Source organism: Mustela putorius, unplaced genomic scaffold, assembly GCF_011764305.1.
Source record: "Mustela putorius furo isolate JIRA1106 unplaced genomic scaffold, ASM1176430v1.1 tig00000129_pilon_pilon_pilon, whole genome shotgun sequence".
In the NCBI taxonomy this organism is placed as follows: Eukaryota; Metazoa; Chordata; class Mammalia; order Carnivora; family Mustelidae; genus Mustela; species Mustela putorius.
This window is the reverse complement of record NW_025421290.1, coordinates 34,585,387-34,603,954: the sequence shown is the minus strand read 5'-3', so window position 1 is coordinate 34,603,954 and position 18,568 is coordinate 34,585,387. Positions and strand designations below refer to the sequence as shown.

The 18,568-nt window shown below is 43.5% G+C and overlaps 1 protein-coding gene across 29 annotated transcripts in view; it reads left to right on the top strand.

Moving 5' to 3' along the window:
• NRXN3 (neurexin 3) overlaps positions 1 to 18,568 on the top strand; it is a 1,565,929-nt gene that overhangs the window by 1,019,822 nt on the left and 527,539 nt on the right. Inside the window, exon 1 of one of the 29 annotated variants that reach the window (XM_045074606.1) lies at positions 6,853 to 8,499. The exons of 26 other annotated variants lie outside the window; for them this stretch is intronic. In XM_045074606.1, the coding sequence (XP_044930541.1) occupies positions 8,253 to 8,499 (247 nt within the window). In that variant the 5' untranslated portion in view covers positions 6,853 to 8,252. Of the gene's footprint in view, positions 1 to 6,852; positions 8,500 to 18,568 lie in introns of those variants that run through there. 2 more of the 29 variants (XM_004739155.3, XM_004739156.3) reach the window with 2 other exon arrangements.

The following is an 18,568-nucleotide window of genomic DNA, read 5'->3' as shown; positions in this document are numbered from 1 at the left end:
GAGAGAAGGAATGTAGCTTCCAACATGTGAGTTTTCCTTCCCCTTCCCTCCCTTTGCTTTTCCCTTCCTTGTTTTCCTTCCCTCGCTTTCCATTTCTCCTCCTTTCCTTCCTTGATTTTCGTTGCCTTTCCTTATCCCATGAAGCACCTGTTTAGTTTTATTCTGTTTTTTGAGTTAAAAGAAAAGTTGATGCCTTTCTGAGATTCTCAGGCTTTACCAATGTAAGTGACAAGTGAAAGCTAAGCTTAGGGTTGACCTCCTCCAGGAAGTCCTCTGTGGATTCAACCTCATGCTGGTAGTCTCCATAATTTATATTCCTGCCTCTCTACTATTTGAAATCATTGAGATTCATAATAATAGTGAACTGAATATTTGCAATGTTCTTTTAAGATAGATCTTCTTATTTAACCCACAAAACAATCCTGTGAGGTGGGGATCATTCATAATTATACTATAGAGGGAAGAAAGTCAGTGAGTATAAAAGAACTTGCTCAAGGCCACATGGCTAAAAAGTAGTAGACAGAATTTGAACTCTAGTCCTTTGACAGTCAGTTCACATGTCATCTTGTCTTTGAATCCCTCCTGATAGTTCTGATGGTACCTTTTCTCCCTACATTCATTTCTCTATTCTCAATTCTCTAGTCTTTTGTATACTTCATTTATGCATTTATTATAGCATGTATCAATTGTATTTTGGGGGCTGTATATATGAATAGAATTTGTGGCTTGTTTTATTTATTTATTTATTTATTTATTTTCCTGCTAACTTATATACTTCTTAAGGCCTTAAATCTTCACTGACTCTCTAGGACTTCACTTGGTGGCTTATCTATGTTAGCAAAAATTTAATGTTCGTGAAGTAGATGAATTGATGCACCAAAGTAATTGTTTCTTTCTATACTGAGTAGAATCTATTTTAGAGATACATTCACATTAACTTGAAATAAAGCATTTACCGAATAATAATAAAACACCAATAAACCCAATGAAAATATTAAAAGATTTAGAGGGGACGCCTTATAGCGGGAAGGCTAAATAATTAGAATTGTTTATTAAAAAGGAAAAAAGTAGGAAAATAAAGAAATAGGAAAGAAAAGTAGCCAGCGAGACCTTTTAGATCCCAAAGCAGACTGAGATGGTATGGGCTTCACCCTATACAGGAAAATTATTACTTATAAAACATTGCTGGGTCTCAGTAGTTCATATTATCTGGCTCTGGGACCACGATGAGCTTTATTGTTTTGGAGTTGGCTCGAAGGGTATTTGTGAGAAAAGGCATGACTAAGCTGCTCCTCATTCTGTGAAATATGGACAAAGAAAATGCAATGAGTCAGGCAGCACTTGGGAGGGACTTTCCATTCTACATTTTGGAATCTCAGGGGACCTTTTCTGTTTATTCACTCCTCTTGAGATTTGCATCAAAAAGAAGAGAAAACTATCAGCAAGAATGACTTTAAAGGAATCATTTGGAGAAAAATATTTTTTATCAATGTATAAATCCATTTATTGATCATTTACTTATGTGCCGGGCACTGTTTCTACACATTTTACATATATTAATTTTTGAAATCTCACAGCAAATTTTTTTTTTTAAGATTTTATTTTTTTATTTGAGAGAGAGAAACCGTGAGAGAGACCACGAGAGGAGAGAAGGTCAGAGGGAGAAGCAGACTCCCATGGAGCTGGGAGCCCGATGCTAGACTCTCCTGATGGGAGACTCGCTCCTGGGACTCCAGAATCATGACCTGAGCTGAAGGCAGTTGCTTAACAAACGGAGCCACCCAGGTGCCCTCACAGCAAACTTTTTAAATAGGTGGTATGATTATTCCTAGTTTACAGATGAAAAAGCAGAGGTACAAAGAGGCTAAGGATCTTGTCAATATTTTCACAAGCAGCTGAAAAAGCAGAATCAGGATTTGAACCTAGGAAGTCTTGAGCACCAGAGCCTTGAATCTAAATCTATATGCACATTCAAAGTGCTGTCTAAATCTTTAATTTGGTAATTATTTTATAAACATAGAAATGATATTATTAATTCTGTTATTGTATAACAATAATTCATCTTGTTTGAGTCCTTAAAACTGGATAAAGATTTACACGATGCAGAGGATGTGAAATGGAGATTTCTGATATCCAGCGTAAGCTTAGTGAAGACTAACAGGGGTTTAAATGCCCAAATCCCTACAAGTAACTAATTGAATTCTGTCCTTGAGGATAAGGAAAATTTGCTTCCATGATAAAATAGTTTCACTTGGACTTCGAAGGAAGATGGCTAAGGTCTACCAGGAGCATTTCGTATTTTTCTTATCCTTGAAGAAATGTGTGGAATTCTAATGAAGTAGATATCCCAGCACTATTGCTCAAACTCAAGAAATCTGGAAAATTTCCTAAGGAAATTTTTTAACATCCAAACTCCTGATATCCCCATTTCAGCCACAAGGAGGACAAGAGAATAAGTATGGATATTTATAAGAATGCTAAGTTGAAGGGAGAGAAGTAATATATACATTCTGTAAACTAAAGTTATGCAAGGGTACCATTGTCTTTTTTTAAATCAAATACATTTAGAAGTGACGCTTAGAAGAATAATGCTTCTCTTTTATACCTCTAAATGGGAAATATAATCAAAATCTGCTTTTGTGCAGGATCACTTTCTTAAATGAGCAGAGGGATGAATTAATTCCATGGCTATAAATAAATCTGACATATAATAAAGCAAAGTTCGGCTGTTAGCCATGTGAGCAGCCACCTGCATTTTTCAGAAATTGTATTTCATTTCACATTATGAGAGTTCAGTTATTGTTTGATTTTAGTTTGGTTTGGTTTGGTTTTTCCTCCTCCTAAACTTACCTTTCGTGAACTGCGAGAACGTAAGGATTTCTGTTCTTCATGTTTAGAAAAAGAGGGCCCTCACCTAAGGGTATAGGGCTCGTGCAGAAAACAGACTGCTCTGGGACTCTCCATGTCTCTGGACTGATATTAGACGTGCCCACGACAAACCACTTGACAGGTGTCTCCTGCTGGCATTGAAGTGGAAAGTCAGAGTCTGTATAAGGGAGAATGGACACGTGCAGGCACAAAACGTATTGTGAGACCAACAGAGCAGCTCCACGTTAGGCTGGGGCACCAGGCACCATGAAATCCTATCACAAGGCCGATTTTAGAAGCCAGAAGATTCCCCGGACTACTTTGTAGCTGAGGTACAGAACAAAGCAAGACAAAGAGGGTCAGCCGAGTGAGGATTCTCACACCTTGTTTGGGAGCCCTCTCCGGGAGTGCGGGAAGGAGTGGGGAGATTGGAACAGGGAAGGACTTCTGTCACGGCACATTTTAAAGTCTGAAGGAATAGAGAAGGCTTTGTTGCAGTTGTTTGGTTGGTTGGTTTGGTTAATATTTTTAAAACTATGTTCCACTCAGAAACCTAAGGTTCCCAAAGGTCTGTTTAGGATTTTGTGGGGGTTTGTCCCCGTGGAACTAAGTGCGGTTGTTCCTGTAAAATTATTTAAACTTTTCGACTTTACATCATTGGTGAGCATAATGTTTTTAAATCCGTTCCTCTTTTTTTTGTGTCTTATCAGTGGACTCATCTAGGGCTACATGCTCTACCCAACGAGGCCCTAGAGAAGACAATTGAGGAGGAGAGAGGGGGGCTTTTGATGGTAGTAGAGGTTGGGACAAATCCTTCAGCTGGTCTCTAGCTACAGGCAGCGTTTAGGAGGTATCAATGGAGATACAAATCTAAAAAAAAAGAAAAATACATATATTTAATGTATTTCATATATCAGCCTAATTTAAACTCTAACAGGCCTGAGGAGAATGAGAATTAGAAAAGAAGTTTCAGAAAAATATGTGGACTAGAGAAATAGGAAGGATAGAAAAGAAATGAAAAGAGAAATCAAGAATGTGTTAAATTGGAGAAGGACCTGAATTTTATCAAGATAATTGTGGGTTATCTCTTTGGAGTAGAAGAAGAAAAATAAGCCAGTCTCGGATTTATCTTCTGATATGTCTCCTCAGTTTTCACCTGGGTCCCCAAGTGGAAGCAGCCTTACCAGAATCCATGGCTACTTCTTTTGACATTTTGCAAAAAGAAAATAAATAAATTATGAGTATGACAAGTAAAATGAATAGTTCCAGCTGTGACACACCAGCAGCATTTCCAGATTTTAAACCACATTAAGGACTTATTTTCACTTTGTTGCTTAGCAGAGAATTAATTGAAAGGTCCATCTAAGCTTCCCATGCTTCCTCAGGACGAAGTCAAAAACAGAATCTCCAACACTCAGTGCCAATTTAGAAAAGAAGGAAAACATTAAGTGGGTGGGTGGTCAACTCATCAAGTGGGGAAATACGTGTCATTAGGGGCCGATCTCATCGAAGCCAGATCAATGTGTCAGTGAAACTTACGGTTATAAGAACATGTTACAATGAGACTGGCACCTGATTCACTGGATTGCTTCAATCAGCAAATATTTGCTGAGCATCTACTATGTGCTACCCACTCTTCCATACACTAAGGGTGTAGAGAGAACAAGACAAAGGCTCAGATTTCAGGGAACTTAAGGAACTAGAATACCAGTAAATAAATAAATAAATAGATAGATAAATTTTTAAAAGTGCAGGTAAAATTATTTCAGAAAGCGGATAGTACCGTGAAGGATACAGAACAAGGTAATGGGATAAAGGGCCTGTCAGGGGTGGTGGTGGCTAAGTTTAGATGACAGCCAGAAAGGGCTTTTGGGGAGGTGATGAGAAATGAACCAGTCTCATAAAAATCTTGGGAAAATATCTGTCTTAGAGGTTTACAAATGTAAAGGCTTCTGGTTGGAAAAGAACTTGACACAAAGAGCAGGAGGGTCTGGGAGACTAGAAAGTAGTGAGTAAGGGGTCACCTGGCAGAAGGGGGAGCTGGAGAACTAGGCCAAGTCACCTAGGTCCATGGAGGGTCATGACGCAGTTAGAACATATCCAAAGGGCAGTGAGAATCTATCTGAGGGACTAATTTTTTTTTTTTTTTAAGATTTTATTTATTTACTTGACAGAGAGACAGTGAGAGAAGGAGCACAAGCTGGGGGAGAGGGGGAATGAGAGAGGGAGAAGCAGGCTTCCTGCTGAGCAGAGAGCCCAATGTGGGGCTCGATGCCAAGACCCTGGGATCATGACCTGAGCCTAAGGCAGATATTTAAGGACTGAGCCACCCACTTGCCCCACTGAGGGACTAAATTAAGGAGCAATTGGATTCAAAGGGAATTATCATCTGCTTTAGAGAAGGTACTTAGGGCAGGAAGGTGTTTTTTGTTTGCTTGCTTTTCCAAACTTTTTACTAATAACATATGGCCCTAACCACATCATACTTCCCCTCCTTGGAATTTTAGCTTATTTTTCTACTGAACAAAGAGTGTGGCCACTCTTTGTCAAGTGCTATGCCAGCTGTTGTATATACATTATCTTATTTAAAATTACTAAGAACCTCATGAGGGAAGACATTATCTACATTTTGCAGAGGAGGAAACAGGTTTAAATTGAGTCTCCATAAACCACCCCTCTAGCTTGCTGTGGTGCTCCTGGGTACATGTTGCTAGTTTAAGGCCACCACCCAAGGCCATGAAAGACCTTGAAAGCAGGCCACCTCCTCTGGAGGCTTTTGGATCCCAGATCACCCTTACAGCTGAGAGAGAGCCTGACCAGTTGGGATGACTGTGCACCATTCACCATGAGGCAGTGAACCTTAAAAATACTGATTTCAGAACCTGAATACCAAATCACCACCGTCAATGCAAAAATGGACTTGATATTTGACCTTGAAGACAAATCATCCATAACTTTGTTATGGATGTTTATCTGTTAGAAATGCCAATTTCCTCAACATCTCCTCAGGGCGTCCCAAGGATGAACAGAACTGTCTAATCCCTGTTTGTTCCTTTGTTTATTCCTCAGTGAGTTTGAAATGTTGATTGCGATCAGGAGTCAAAAGACAAATGCCCCCTAAATATTTTATATAGAGAGAAAGAGACATATAGACACATATATGTGGCATATAGACAGATATACATTTTAACGTATATATGATTATGTATGATGTGAGTGTGTGTGTGTGTGTGTGTGTGTGTGTATGTTTATATTTTAGCCATCAAGTACTATTCCCTCTGCCTCCCCCGCCAAATGTAATGGGCTTTTTTAACCAAGGTGAATAGGAAGGAGGAAACCAAAGCTAGCTCCCCTCCCCCCGGTTTAGGAGGGCTGCCCTTTGGGGTTTTGCCTCCAGCCCTCAACCTGCAGAGTGCGGGGGAACAGGGAGGCGGGGTGGAGGCCATATCCTCCAGAATGTCACTGTTCTCTGGCAGAGCCCTAGGTCAGCTTCCTCCTGGAGGCACAGATGGCCTGGACAGGAGCGCCAGCCCTCTTCCGTGTCACTCCCGCTCTCCCCCGCAGGTTCAGCCTGGATGTAAACCCGCGCTCTCGGGTGCCCAGCTCCCTGGAGGTTCGGAGGCTTCACCCACCCGGGGCAGCGCCCCCGAGGCCAGTCAAGGGCGGGCCAACCGCTCGTCTTCCGCCAGCAGAAGCAGCCCTCGCCCCTTCTGAAGTTCTTTGACCAGGACTGCTGGCGGGGGGGACCAACCCCTGGGACCTGAATTTCCGAGAGCGTTCTGTGCACGGGGTGGTGGTGGGCTGGGGGGGAGGAGCTACCTTCTCGAAGGGCCTCCAGCCACCGAACCCCTCACCCTCTGGGGTCCCCAGGCCGCGTCTTCCGCTCACTGTCAAGAGACAGCACGCGGGTTCCCGCCTCTCCCGCTGCGGGTGGGGGCCGGGAGAGTGGCCGCGCGGTGCTGACCGCCAGGCCCGGGGGAGCGTGCGGGCGGCACCACCGTGTGCAGCCGCTCCAGGGCTTTTGCTGACTCAAGGGGTTTATTTTTATTTCTATCTGGGGCTACTTCAGCCTTAGCCATCGCCTGCGTTTTTTTCTTCCCAAACTGCAAAAGGTGCCTTAATCATCCGAATCTGGCTCAATGCGCCCGAGGGAAGGGAAAGGGTGCTTTAAAAAGAGAGAGAGGAAAGGCTCAGCGTCCGTCTGTAGGTCTGTCGGTCTCACTCAGCCCCGCGCACACACACGCTCACTCTTCTGGGAGGGAGCGGAGCGCGGGGAGGGCAGCGGTGTGCGCGGGAGGCTCGCGCGGGTGTAGACGAGCGAGCGTGTACTTGAATGGGGAGGGCCGGGATTCCGGGTCGCTCGGGCCCCTCCTCCCTCCGGAGCCAGCCAGTCCCTCGGCAGAGCGCTCGGGCTGCACTGATTTGCTCTCGGGAGTGCGCTATTTGCATATGACTTGCCCATTTGTGAATTTGGCTCCCCAACTCCTCGCTTCACTTCACCTGTGCCTCCCAGTTCCGCGCACTTTGCCGGCGCCCGCCCGCCTCTCCGCCACTTCTGCCGCCTGCCGGGCACCTCCTCTCGCGTTCTCCCAGCTCGCCCACCCACCTCTCTCCGCCCAGGGCCACGTTGGTTTGGGTGGCTGCTCCGCGCTGGCTTCCCCCTCCGTGCCTCTTTCCCTCCGGTCCTCCTTGTTCTCTTCCTCCGGCTGCTGCTGCTGCTGCTGCTGCTTTTCATCCAGTTGGGAAACCCAGGACGCAGGCGGTTGCTCCGTGGCGCTCTTCCAGAACGCGCAGGGTTAACAGCCTCCGCGCCCTTCCACCGAGATTTCGGGAACGCGCGAAGAACTCTCCCACCTGCAGCCCCCTTTTGCCTGGCAGTTCTGCAGTGCATCGCCTGGAAGTGGAAAAAGAGAAAAAAAATGTTCAAACTGCCTGGATGTTGGGATAAACTAACCTGAGCCTTCTTGGGTCTCCTGCTGCCTCCCCCCTCTTCCTTCGCTTCCACCTTTCCTCTGTGTGGCTTCCCGGAGCGTGCAGTGGAGTCGCCTGGAGATCAGGAGGAAGCCGCGGCGGGCCTCCCCTGACATGTGTGGCATTCCGGGGCTCCCTAGGAGGGTTGCTATACCTGGGTGGACTTTGGCTTTCTAAATTTCAGCCCCGGGAAAGAGGAGCTTCTGCCTTCTTCCTTTTTCTTCCTTTTTTTTTTTTTTTTTTTTTTAAAAACTGATCCATCATCTGTCTTGAAAGCGCTTATTCCCTCCCTCTTTCCAAAATCCGGGCAAGTATTCCTGCGGCTATGATGGGCCCTTGGGCATCATGAACTTCATTATTCCTCTCTGGCTGGAATTCAAACTGCCCATCTGTAGTGGTCCAGTGCGTTGACCATGCACCTGAGAATCCACGCGAGACGGAGCCCTCCTCGCCGGCCGGCCTGGACGCTTGGGATCTGGTCCCTCTTCTGGGGATGTATCGTCAGCTCTGTGTGGAGTTCCTCTAATGTAGCTTCTTCCTCCTCCTCCTCTTCCTCGCCGGGGTCTCACTCTCAGCACGAGCACCATTTCCATGGCAGCAAGCATCACTCAGTGCCTATTTCTATCTATCGCTCCCCTGTCTCCCTTCGAGGAGGGCACGGTGGGTCTCTCTGCTCTTTATCCTTTTAATGGGGCATAGCGATTCCTTAACCCACTCGCCTTTCAGGTAATGTCAAGGGTGGGAAGATAATAAATAAAAAAAAAAGAATTTAAAATGATAAAAAGCATCCATCGCATGTGCATGAGAGAAGAAAATGTTCATTACCCCCTTAAAGTCTAGTGTTTTCTGCCCCAGCCCTTCAGTTTCTCTAAGGGTTTCTCCTGTCCTTAGCTTTCTCATTCATAGCTTCACAAACACCACATTTCCCCCCCTTTGCAACCTTCTGTCTCCTTCACTCCCTCCACCCCAGTGATGGCTAGCAACTTACCAGATCAGTGCGGGGTTTTGCACTTTAAGAATATCCATTCACCTTGCTTTCACCCTTTTTTTCAGATCTTGTTTTGGAGCTAGTCATGGGAAAGTCGATAGCAGGGATCCTTAGGTCTTCAGCCTGAAGTTGATGGAACTATTGGGAAGTGGCCTGTGTGCTTAAGGTCAGGGAGGAAAGTAGCTGAGTGTAAGAAGGCAGAAAATGCAATTAATAAAGGGTAGTATTGCTCATTTGGGCAGCTTTGTGATTGTCCACATGTCTGAGGGAAAGACCGGCTATCTCAGAAACTGCACATGTAAGACTGCTAACTACTACACAGGAAGTGATAGAAGAGACAGGACAGAGTCCATTTAGAATTTACCCAAGTGTAAATTACAGTACCTTTGATCCTACCATTTATACCAATGTTATTTCAATTAAAGGTTTCACTGGGAGGCTGGTTCACTCAAAACAGGTATGGTGTGTTTTGCTCCGAACAATCCTCCGTGCATAGCTATTGAAGGAAGAGATTTATGGCTCTTAAAAATCATTTCAGTTCCGAGCAGGCTGCCTCTGAAAGGATGTTGTTTGCCACCCAGGTGGGAGTCTGCTGTAGTAAACTGTTCCAAAGAAGGGATCTTCAATATTTGTTTACTCTGCACTCTACTCTGGTGGCAAGGAGAGTAGGAATCACAGAACCGAATGGTAGGAGCAGCCCTCCGGGGAGTAGCATGAGTGAACCACACTAGAGGTCCCCTGCCCTCCCTTGTAGTTTGGAGACCTAGAGCATCCAGACCCCATTTAGAATATCAGTTCTTCCCACTGCCTCCTAGCCGTGGGCTTCTGTTCTGTACCATGCATAGTGTTAAGTGGAGGCACATTGAGAAAATGCCAGCACGTACTCTGGCTCTTTCTGGCTCTCTCTTTAAATTTTATTTGATGGAGTTGTCAAGTAGCTCAGAGCTTGTAAGGTTGGTGGAGAGGGGTGGTGGGAAGGAGTGAATGCTTGATCTTGATCTGGGGGCTGTTTTCACTGCGACTCCCGCTGGGTCTGGTGTCCGCTTTCTTAAATAAATAAATAAATAAATAAATAAAATAAGGAGAGGAAAGAATGACAACCACCCAAAAAGCAAAAGAGATTTCATTGAAATGGAAACTGTTAGCTTCTAAGGGAGAGAGGGGCTGGGGTGGGGGTAGGATTGTAAGGAGTGGGAAAGAGAAAGGGGAGTGGGAGATGGAGAAAGCCAGACAGACGATTACTAATAGCCATAATTAAACATGGAAGGGCTCAGCGATAATTAGCTAAATTTTGCTAATTAGTGTAAATGATCAGCAGGGAGATGGATATTATGCGTTAGTTAGAGGTTATAGGCTGGCAGAGTCTCGATGTTTTCTGTTCAGGATGTAAACAGTTAAAAGCAGCTACTAGTTAAGTGATGGTATTTGCAGAGCCCTACGTCCCAGGGGTTCCTAAGTCTGTCAATCTCTCTCTCTGCTCTCTGTCTCTGTTTCTCTCGGTCTTTCAGTTAAAAGGGCTACAGGGGTTGAGCCTTGCAGAGATTAAACACAGCTCTTTTCTGTTGACTTCATTTTTTCAAGGATCAGTTGTTCAGTAACTTCTGAATCTTTTTGACTCGTTGCCAGTCTGGTTTCTCATTAGCCTGCATCTGATAAGATTCAGTGTGGTGGAAAAGGAGAACGAAGTAAGTAAATGACTAGAGATCCCAGGAAAAGCCCTCATCCACCACAGCTGTGGCGTGCAGTGAACCCCAGGGTCTGGCATATCTAAGATAAGAAAGCTCAAGAATTCACCTCTTGAGTATCCTCTTTCAGTCCTGAAGTCTCATCTCATTGATTTGGGGCTTGGAGAGTGAATGCATCTATATTAAGTAGGCTCCTTGCATATTTAATTAATGTTTTTGAGCTTAAAAACAAGAGAAGCAGCAATCAACGAGATGCCCCAACCCCTGACTCCAGTCCCACATCCAAGTTGTGACCTTTAGTGTCCTGAAAAGACCAGAAGACCCTTCGGAACTTTGCTAATGCATCTCTCATTCTTACTTGGAGTACATTTGCTTTCTCCTAGTCCAAGACAAAGGCTTCACTAACAGCAATTGTTTTAAAAAAACCTTTTGGATGGAGGCAGTAGGAGGCACAGCACCATGAGACTAATGTTATTACTAATAGTTTTCTGCCAACCTTATTCCCGAGTTAAAAGCAGCAGTCTCCATTGTCTGGAAAGGACTAAATGCCCTTCATTCTGCTATAAACTGAAAACTAGAGCCTTGGTCCAAGAACTTTCTTTGAACTTGGATATATTTGTTTGTTTGTTTTATGCTGCTTCCCCTTGCTCATTTCCTGAAAAGCCAGAAGTTCTCCAGTTGTCCTGTTAGTCACTTGTTTTCACCCCTCTCTCCAGGCCACCCTGCCTGGGCGGCCTAGAGAAGGCTGTGCTCTTTTGTGAGTGCAGGAAACTAAGATCACAGGTACCCGAGGCACCCAAAATACTCTCCCCTTAGGACTGTGTCTCAGGACAGAATGAACTGTCTCTTCTTAAGTAGGATCTAGTAGATTTCCCCCCTTGGTTGGTCCCTTCTCTCACTCAGGCTCCCTGCTTTCTGCCATGCTCTGGCCTACTCAGTAGTCAGCTAATATTTATTGAGCATTTACTATGTGTCAGACTGTGTGCTCCTTGCTGAGGATAGAAATCTATAAAAGACATTGTGGTGTTCAGCCAAGAATAGTTTCAGGAGTATTTTGATCATCTATGAAAGATAAGTGCTTCTCTAATGTAAAAATATTGGGGGGGGTGAGGCTCCAACTACTAAAGCAAATTAATTAATATACCATTTAAATAGTCTTTATATAAAGTACAAATTTACATTCTTCTGTTGTTTAGAATATCCCTGTAAGTATTTTTCCTCCTCAACTTTATTTTTAGGCTTAAATAACATGCTTGTCAATGTCTTCTAGGTAGTTTAGTGGTACGGTAAATATAAATATGAAAATACATTTGTTTATCAACCTTCAGTTTCATAAAGGAGGTTTGTATATTTTTTCTCCTCTCCCACCTTTAAGAACTCCAGTGAGCATCTACCTAAAAAAAAAAAAAAAAAAAAAAAAAAAAAAAAACACTTTCATACTTAATAGTTTAAAAAACTGACTTTTCTGAGAATCTAGACCTAGTATATGCCTTGCATTTTATCCTACATAAAATAGCCAGCCTTCCTGACTGGATGCAGGGGAACTCCTTGGGGACACAAAACTCAATCTTAAAAGGGAACACACCAGAGTGTATTTAGAGGAAATTCTCCTGCTCAGAAACCAGGGGTGGGGTGTGTGTGTGTGTGTGTGTGTGTGTGTGTGTGAGGCAGAATGAGCCCTCTTTGAATCATCTCAGCAGAAGTGGTGGTCATGGTCCAGCTAGTGACACATGTGCTGGGAGTCCTTCGTCTAAGAAACTGTGCTCGTCATTCATTGTCACAAAGACCTACCACTTAAGTTTTTCCAGCCATGAGGCTTGTTTTACTCTGATCTGTTGAGCACTTTCTTCTGCTCAGCCAGCTGCTTCCTAACCACATTCTCTCTCCCTTCCTTCTTGGGATTCAGTTTGCTGAATAATTCATAATGTTGGTTGACAGATAAAATTATAAGATTTATATGTCTTTGGCCTTGGTGATGAATTAATTAAATTGGTCTCTCCTTCTTTCTCTCCTCTAGATGCATTGTTTTTCTTCTCTCAGATTTGCTGGCAAGTGGTAGGTCTGGAGATTCACTTGTTCTTGAAAGAAAGATTACCAAAGGAAAATTATAGTATCCTACTGTAAATTTTTTCAGTACTTTCAGTGTGGATCACTGTAGCAGGGAGAGGGGTGCAGGGGCGGGGGGGGGGTTTGTCATATCCTAGGGACAGGAGATGAGATTACTGAAACAGTTGTTTTCAGGAAAAAATAAACAAACAAACAAAAATCTTCACCAGACTGGGTGATGGCTGGAATTCCATAGTAAGAACTTTTTTGTTTTATCATCTGATTTTGAATCTAGGAGCAGTGACATACTCCATTTTACATTTTAGGGAATGAATTTTGTGGATCTCAGAAGGCTTGCTTCACTAGGACCCTGGGTGATCTGAGAGGGAGACAGGTCTCTGAAGATAAACCTTGAACTTACCCACATTTTCCTCCATCTATTAGTTTGTTAGAACTGCCATTTTAAAAAAAAAAAAATTTTTTTTTTTTTTTCCCACAGACTGGGTGACTTAAACAACAGCAATTCATTTTTGCACTGCTCTGGAAGCTAGAAGTCCAAGGTCATGCTGTTGGCAGATCTGGTTTCTTCTGAGGCCTCTCTCCTTAGCACCTTCTCATTGTGTCATCACATGGTCTTTGCTCTGTGTTCATGCATCCCTGGTGTTTCCTTGTGTGTCCAAATATCCTCTTCTGTGAGGACACTGGTCAGACTGGATTAAGGTTCACCCAGATGTCTCATTTTAACTCAATCACCCTTTTAAAGGTACTATCTCTAAATGTGGTCACATTCGAAAGTATTTCAGTTTAAGGCTTCAACATACAAGTTTTGGGAGGACACAATTCAGCCCATTAACACTCCTCCTCCTCCCCTAGGACACAGTCACTGAGAAAGACATAAAAACGTACTATTCAGTGAATCTCCGCTAAACTCAGACTTTCCCAGTGGAAATATAAAACCTGCAGTGACAGTGGTAATAATTTACAAAACTGATGAGATAATGCCTCAAGAGGAAAAATCTGTTTATTGGGAGAAACAATACCAGTAGGTTTAGTTCAACCTTGTGTTTGCCTTCTTATCAGTTCATTTTGTGTGATCCAGTCTATACCTAGTTCTTTTTTTTTTTTTTTTAAGATTTTATTTATTTATTTGACAGGCAGAGATCACAAGTAGACAGAGAGGCAGGCAGAGAGAGGCGGGGAAGCAGGCTCAGGCCAAGCAGAGAGCCCAGTACGGGACTCAATCCTAGGACCCTGAGGTCATGACCCAAGCTGAAGGCAGAGGCTCAACCCACGGAGCCACCCAGGCACCCCTATACCTAGTTCTGTTTGTAGACTAGTTCCATTGGACTCTAGCCATGTGCTCTGCAGACAGACTGCACCATCTGCACTCCAAGACTCTCTCCCCTTAGACCTGCTGCCATTCCAGGCCAGATCTCCCTGCCCACCCAGTAACTTCCTTCCTTCGTAAACCACAGTTTCCCATGTTTTCCTTTCCTAAGACACACATCACCAATTCCCTTCACATCTCACTCTTCAGGGGGAAAATATTAAAGGGTGAAATCAGTATAAACTCCCACTTTTTTTAGCAACTGAAAAATAGGTCCTTTTAACAAAATATCAATTTCATTATTTTTGGTTGGATTTTTATTTTGTTGAAAGTTCATCTTCAAGTATAAACAGGAAGTAGTCTGTTGACATCACGACATGTCATGAGGCTTGGGGAGAGAGTGTATGAGGATCATCAAGCAACTTGACTGCTGTAAATCCCAAGCGATGTATCCGAAGCAATCCCAAGCTCTTTGTGGAATGAGTTTCTTGAGTGTTGTTTTCTTTCATTTTTGTTTTTGTTTCCGTATTCAGATATTTTCGAAAAGTGACTTTTGAGAGAATACAGGCTCATGAGTCTGTCAGGTGAATAATGATGGAAATGGGCAGCGCAGTGGTAGTGACCATGGGAACAATGAACTGAAAGGTTTAGAATTGGAAGAACTAGTTCTTGGTCTTTTTCTTGTCACTTCAGAACTTTTTGATCTTGGATAAGTCATGAGGCTTGACGTTGACTCAGTTTCTTCATCTCTAAACCGAAATAGCAATAATAATACCACCCAGATGTCACAGAATTATGAAGAAATTAAACAAGTTGTGCTTGCTATGTTGCGAGGTACTGTGTAGAGATTAAATATTCTCTGAGAACTATTTTAATAACTCTCTTCGGGTTCCTGGTACAAAGTCGGGCTTCAGTGTTGAATGGCTACTGGTTGGTAGTTTGAGGTTAAGGAGCATGCATCTACCGCTTCTCCTCATTTTCTTATCTACAGCAACACTTTTTGCCTCCAAGGGGAGACAGGTTTGATATGCATTTTCTTGTTTATGGCGCTAAAGGAATATAGCATGTGTGGTCAGCTTGTGCTTTTTGATAACATGTAAAAAAAAGCCAGGCCGGGCAAAATGTAGTCTAAGATGACAAGTAGCAAACTGTTTAGAAGCTGAGAAATCTAGTGACATAAAAGGGGGAGAGGCCCCTAAGATATATTCTGAGATCATTTTGGAAATACATAATTGGATCATGCTTCTGGAAGACGTCTGCTGAATTTAAACATTCCTATACGATGCTTAGCACCCATTGGAAACTTGAATCTGTAATCTGGTTTATACTAAGAAAAAGACAGGTCTTTTTAGGACTACTATTTTTAGATCTAGAAATAGAGGATTTCTTTAGATGTCCCTTCTGGTGCTTCTACTCACCAGGACTCAAAGTTATAGAGGAGGTGGGAGCTGGGGAGGTGCTGGAATGCTTAGAGGTGACTTAGTGGGGCCCGATTTTAAACCAGAATTCTTCTTGAGAGAACCTGATGCTGGTCCATAGATGTCACGCCTAAATTTTCTCCCTGACAAACTCTGTGACTTTGGATATGACATTTTGTTTTTAAGTCACATTAGGCTCTATAAACCTATCCTCTTTCTTCTTCTTCTTCCTTTTTTTTTTTTTTTTTTTTTAAGATTTTAATTATTTATTTGACAGACAGAGATCACAAGTAGGCAGAGGCAGGCGGGAGGTGGGGGGAACAGGCTCCCTGCTGAGCAGAGAGCCAGATGCGGGCTTGATCCCAGGACCCTGAGATCATGACCTGAGCTGAAGGCAGAGGCTTCAACCCACTGAGCCACCCAGGCGCCCCCTCTTTCTTTTACCTAGAATTTTCTGAATGTCATGGAGTGCGTATGCACCTTTACACTGCCACTGCAGAAAAATTGGCTTTTTCTTTTCTTCCTCATTTGTACAATGAGTGGGTCCAGTGAGATGATCTCTTCAAATGGTTCTCGACACAAAGATCACATGCTTCCCCAATCCGTACGCCTTTCAACATGCCACTGCATATCTTACACAGGCATTTTATAGGTTTGTTTTCTTGATGCCAAACCCATGCCAAAACCGCAACCAGGTTTTCCCTTTTCCCCTCTGACAGAAGCAGCATCACGTGCAAGAATGGCACACTGTGATCTTAGAAAGCCCGCTGTCCAACTTCACCACAGCGTCATGTCGAGACAGGAAGAAGCACAGCCTTCATTTAAATGCATCTTATCAGCCCTAGAAAGGAATTCTGTGTTATGTTAAAAATGCTCTGCTGTGTTCAGCTGTATCAGAGCAGAGGGCAGCATGCCAGCGGAGTTTTTAAAGAGCGAGTGATTTATGTCTACTTCTGTCAGAGTTTTGAGAGACTTGCTCGGACCATAGACATTCACACACCTCCTGGGTACCATGCATTCCTCCAGTAGTTTACATATATGACTCCATTGAATCCCCACAAATCTCTAGTATTCATAAGGTTACCACCATCTCATACATGAAAGCAATGAGACTTAGAGAGTTTATGCATCTTGACCGAAGTACTATGGTGGTAGAGCCATAATTCGAACTCAGTTCTCTGCACAAATTTCTGAGCCTTTCTGCTATACCATGCAGTCACTTAGCTCAAGAGATAGGAAGCAAACACAGCAAACTCCTTTGTCAGGAATAAGGCGTACAGGTTAATGAGACATTTTGATTAATGTAGTTGGCACATCTTTGCAAAACATCTACAAGTGTCCAGTTCATAATAAGTATTTGAATGTTTATCGTCTGCCTGAACCCATTCTGACCCAAGGAGATACTCATTAGAAGGAGCAGACAAATGACACTTCTACACTGATACATGTTTTTTGAGTGAATGAGTAAATGGCTGAGTGAGGTGCCTCAAGATTGGCTCTTGTTTATTAGGAGAGGAGGGATCGTCATTGATAGAAGTGGCGAAGGGCAGGGGAAGTCATGTATTTCTCAGAAGCACACCAACAGGTTTATAGAGTTTAGAGATTGTCTGGCCTTGTTATATACCAGATGACCAAGGTTTGGAGTTGGCTATAGGCATCCAGTCAATATCAGAGTTGGTGGGGAATTAGGCAGTATGACTCCAACTCCACCATCCTCTTTTTACTCCTTTGCGGGAGGACCGACTTCTCACTCCTTCAAGACCCTTTCTCAGATCACAACACTGTGTCCCATCTCTCTTTCCACAGATTGATCTTTCTTTTAACCAGATGAAGTCCTGTAGGATTAGATTCTGCCAGGAAAGGACTTCTCTGGGCTTCTGTAAAAAATTAACATTCCATGTACATTTTTCTAATAGGTGCCTGGCTTTGTGCTAAGAGGTAGGCTTTTTTGGGGTGTTTGGAAGGCTTTCTCTGTATGGGAGACCCCAGGATGGGAAAAGACTCAGATTCAGGTTCCTGTGTAGGGAGACATTGCCTGTCCCAGTTGGATCTCACTCCCTAGAAAGCAGAGGAAAGTGGCCTATGTACTCACCTCTCTTTTCCCATCTGGAAGCCACAGCTGAGTTATTGTTCAAAGACATGTCCTCTGACCCAGTCCCCACCTCTTGCTTACCAGCTATGGAGTGGCTATGTGAACAGAAAACCCCTAGCAACCATCAAGCCGTATTTTCTGAGCTACTGCTCTCACCCTCCCTCTTTTATTGTTTTGAAATATTTCTGCCACCCCCCTACATTAGACTACAACTGTGTATACTCTTGAGTGACTTTCCCCCAAACTATGAATTTCAACTCTTTCTGAGACAGTCTTTCAGAGTTTGAATATAATTACACGCTTTGGGGACAAATTGTGGTTTTTGCTACATAAGAAACTAATGGAAATGATCCGCCTGTTCCTGTAGTTTACAGATTATATGCTTCAGAACTGGGGGTATATTTTTAGGCTGCTTTTCTGTATGGCACATTAAAATGAAAGTGAAGTTGGGGGAAGTCACCTCAGTGGCTAGGCAGGAGAGCAGGTTGGCAGAGCACAGCATTAAGCTGAACCAGTGATGGGTGTTTTACTTAGCATTTATTTGTATTGTCCCTTTGTTGTTTGATGCTGTCCTGGAAAGGAGAGAAGTGGGGGGAGAGTGGGGGCTGGGGGGAGAGGAGATAAGCAGGGCCGGGCTGTCTGCAGACACTCAAACCAGGGAAGGAGACACTCAACCCCCCAAATGCAATGAACACTTTTTAGAATTTGGAATTGTCTCACGGAGACCTCTTTCTGGAGACCGGGCGAGACTTGAAGTCAAGTGCACAGGTGTGGCCGCATCTGCAGGGACATGGACTTGGCCAGATCCTTCTTTTCAGATTAGAGCCAATGACTAGAAGGAGAAACTAGTTTCCCCCATTTGGCCTTCCTCAGTGGCTCTAGACGAGAGGCCATCACTTGGATTAAAATGTTTTACTGTGCTTCCACAGTCCATTTAATTCCTGGTCTCAAATCCCAGACATATCCTGAGCAAGTAGTGATAGACAGCAAAGATGTTGGGGCTTCTTATAAGTGATAACTAAGAGGGTAACTCCAGTTTCTTTGAATCCTCAGTTTTCATGAAAGACTAAAGGCCCCCATGCAAAATGAGTTCACAGGTAAAATAAAGCAAGCCCCTCTTGGATTCTTGGGGTCAATGTTAGCAGCATTCTGATTATTTAAACGTTTGAAAGG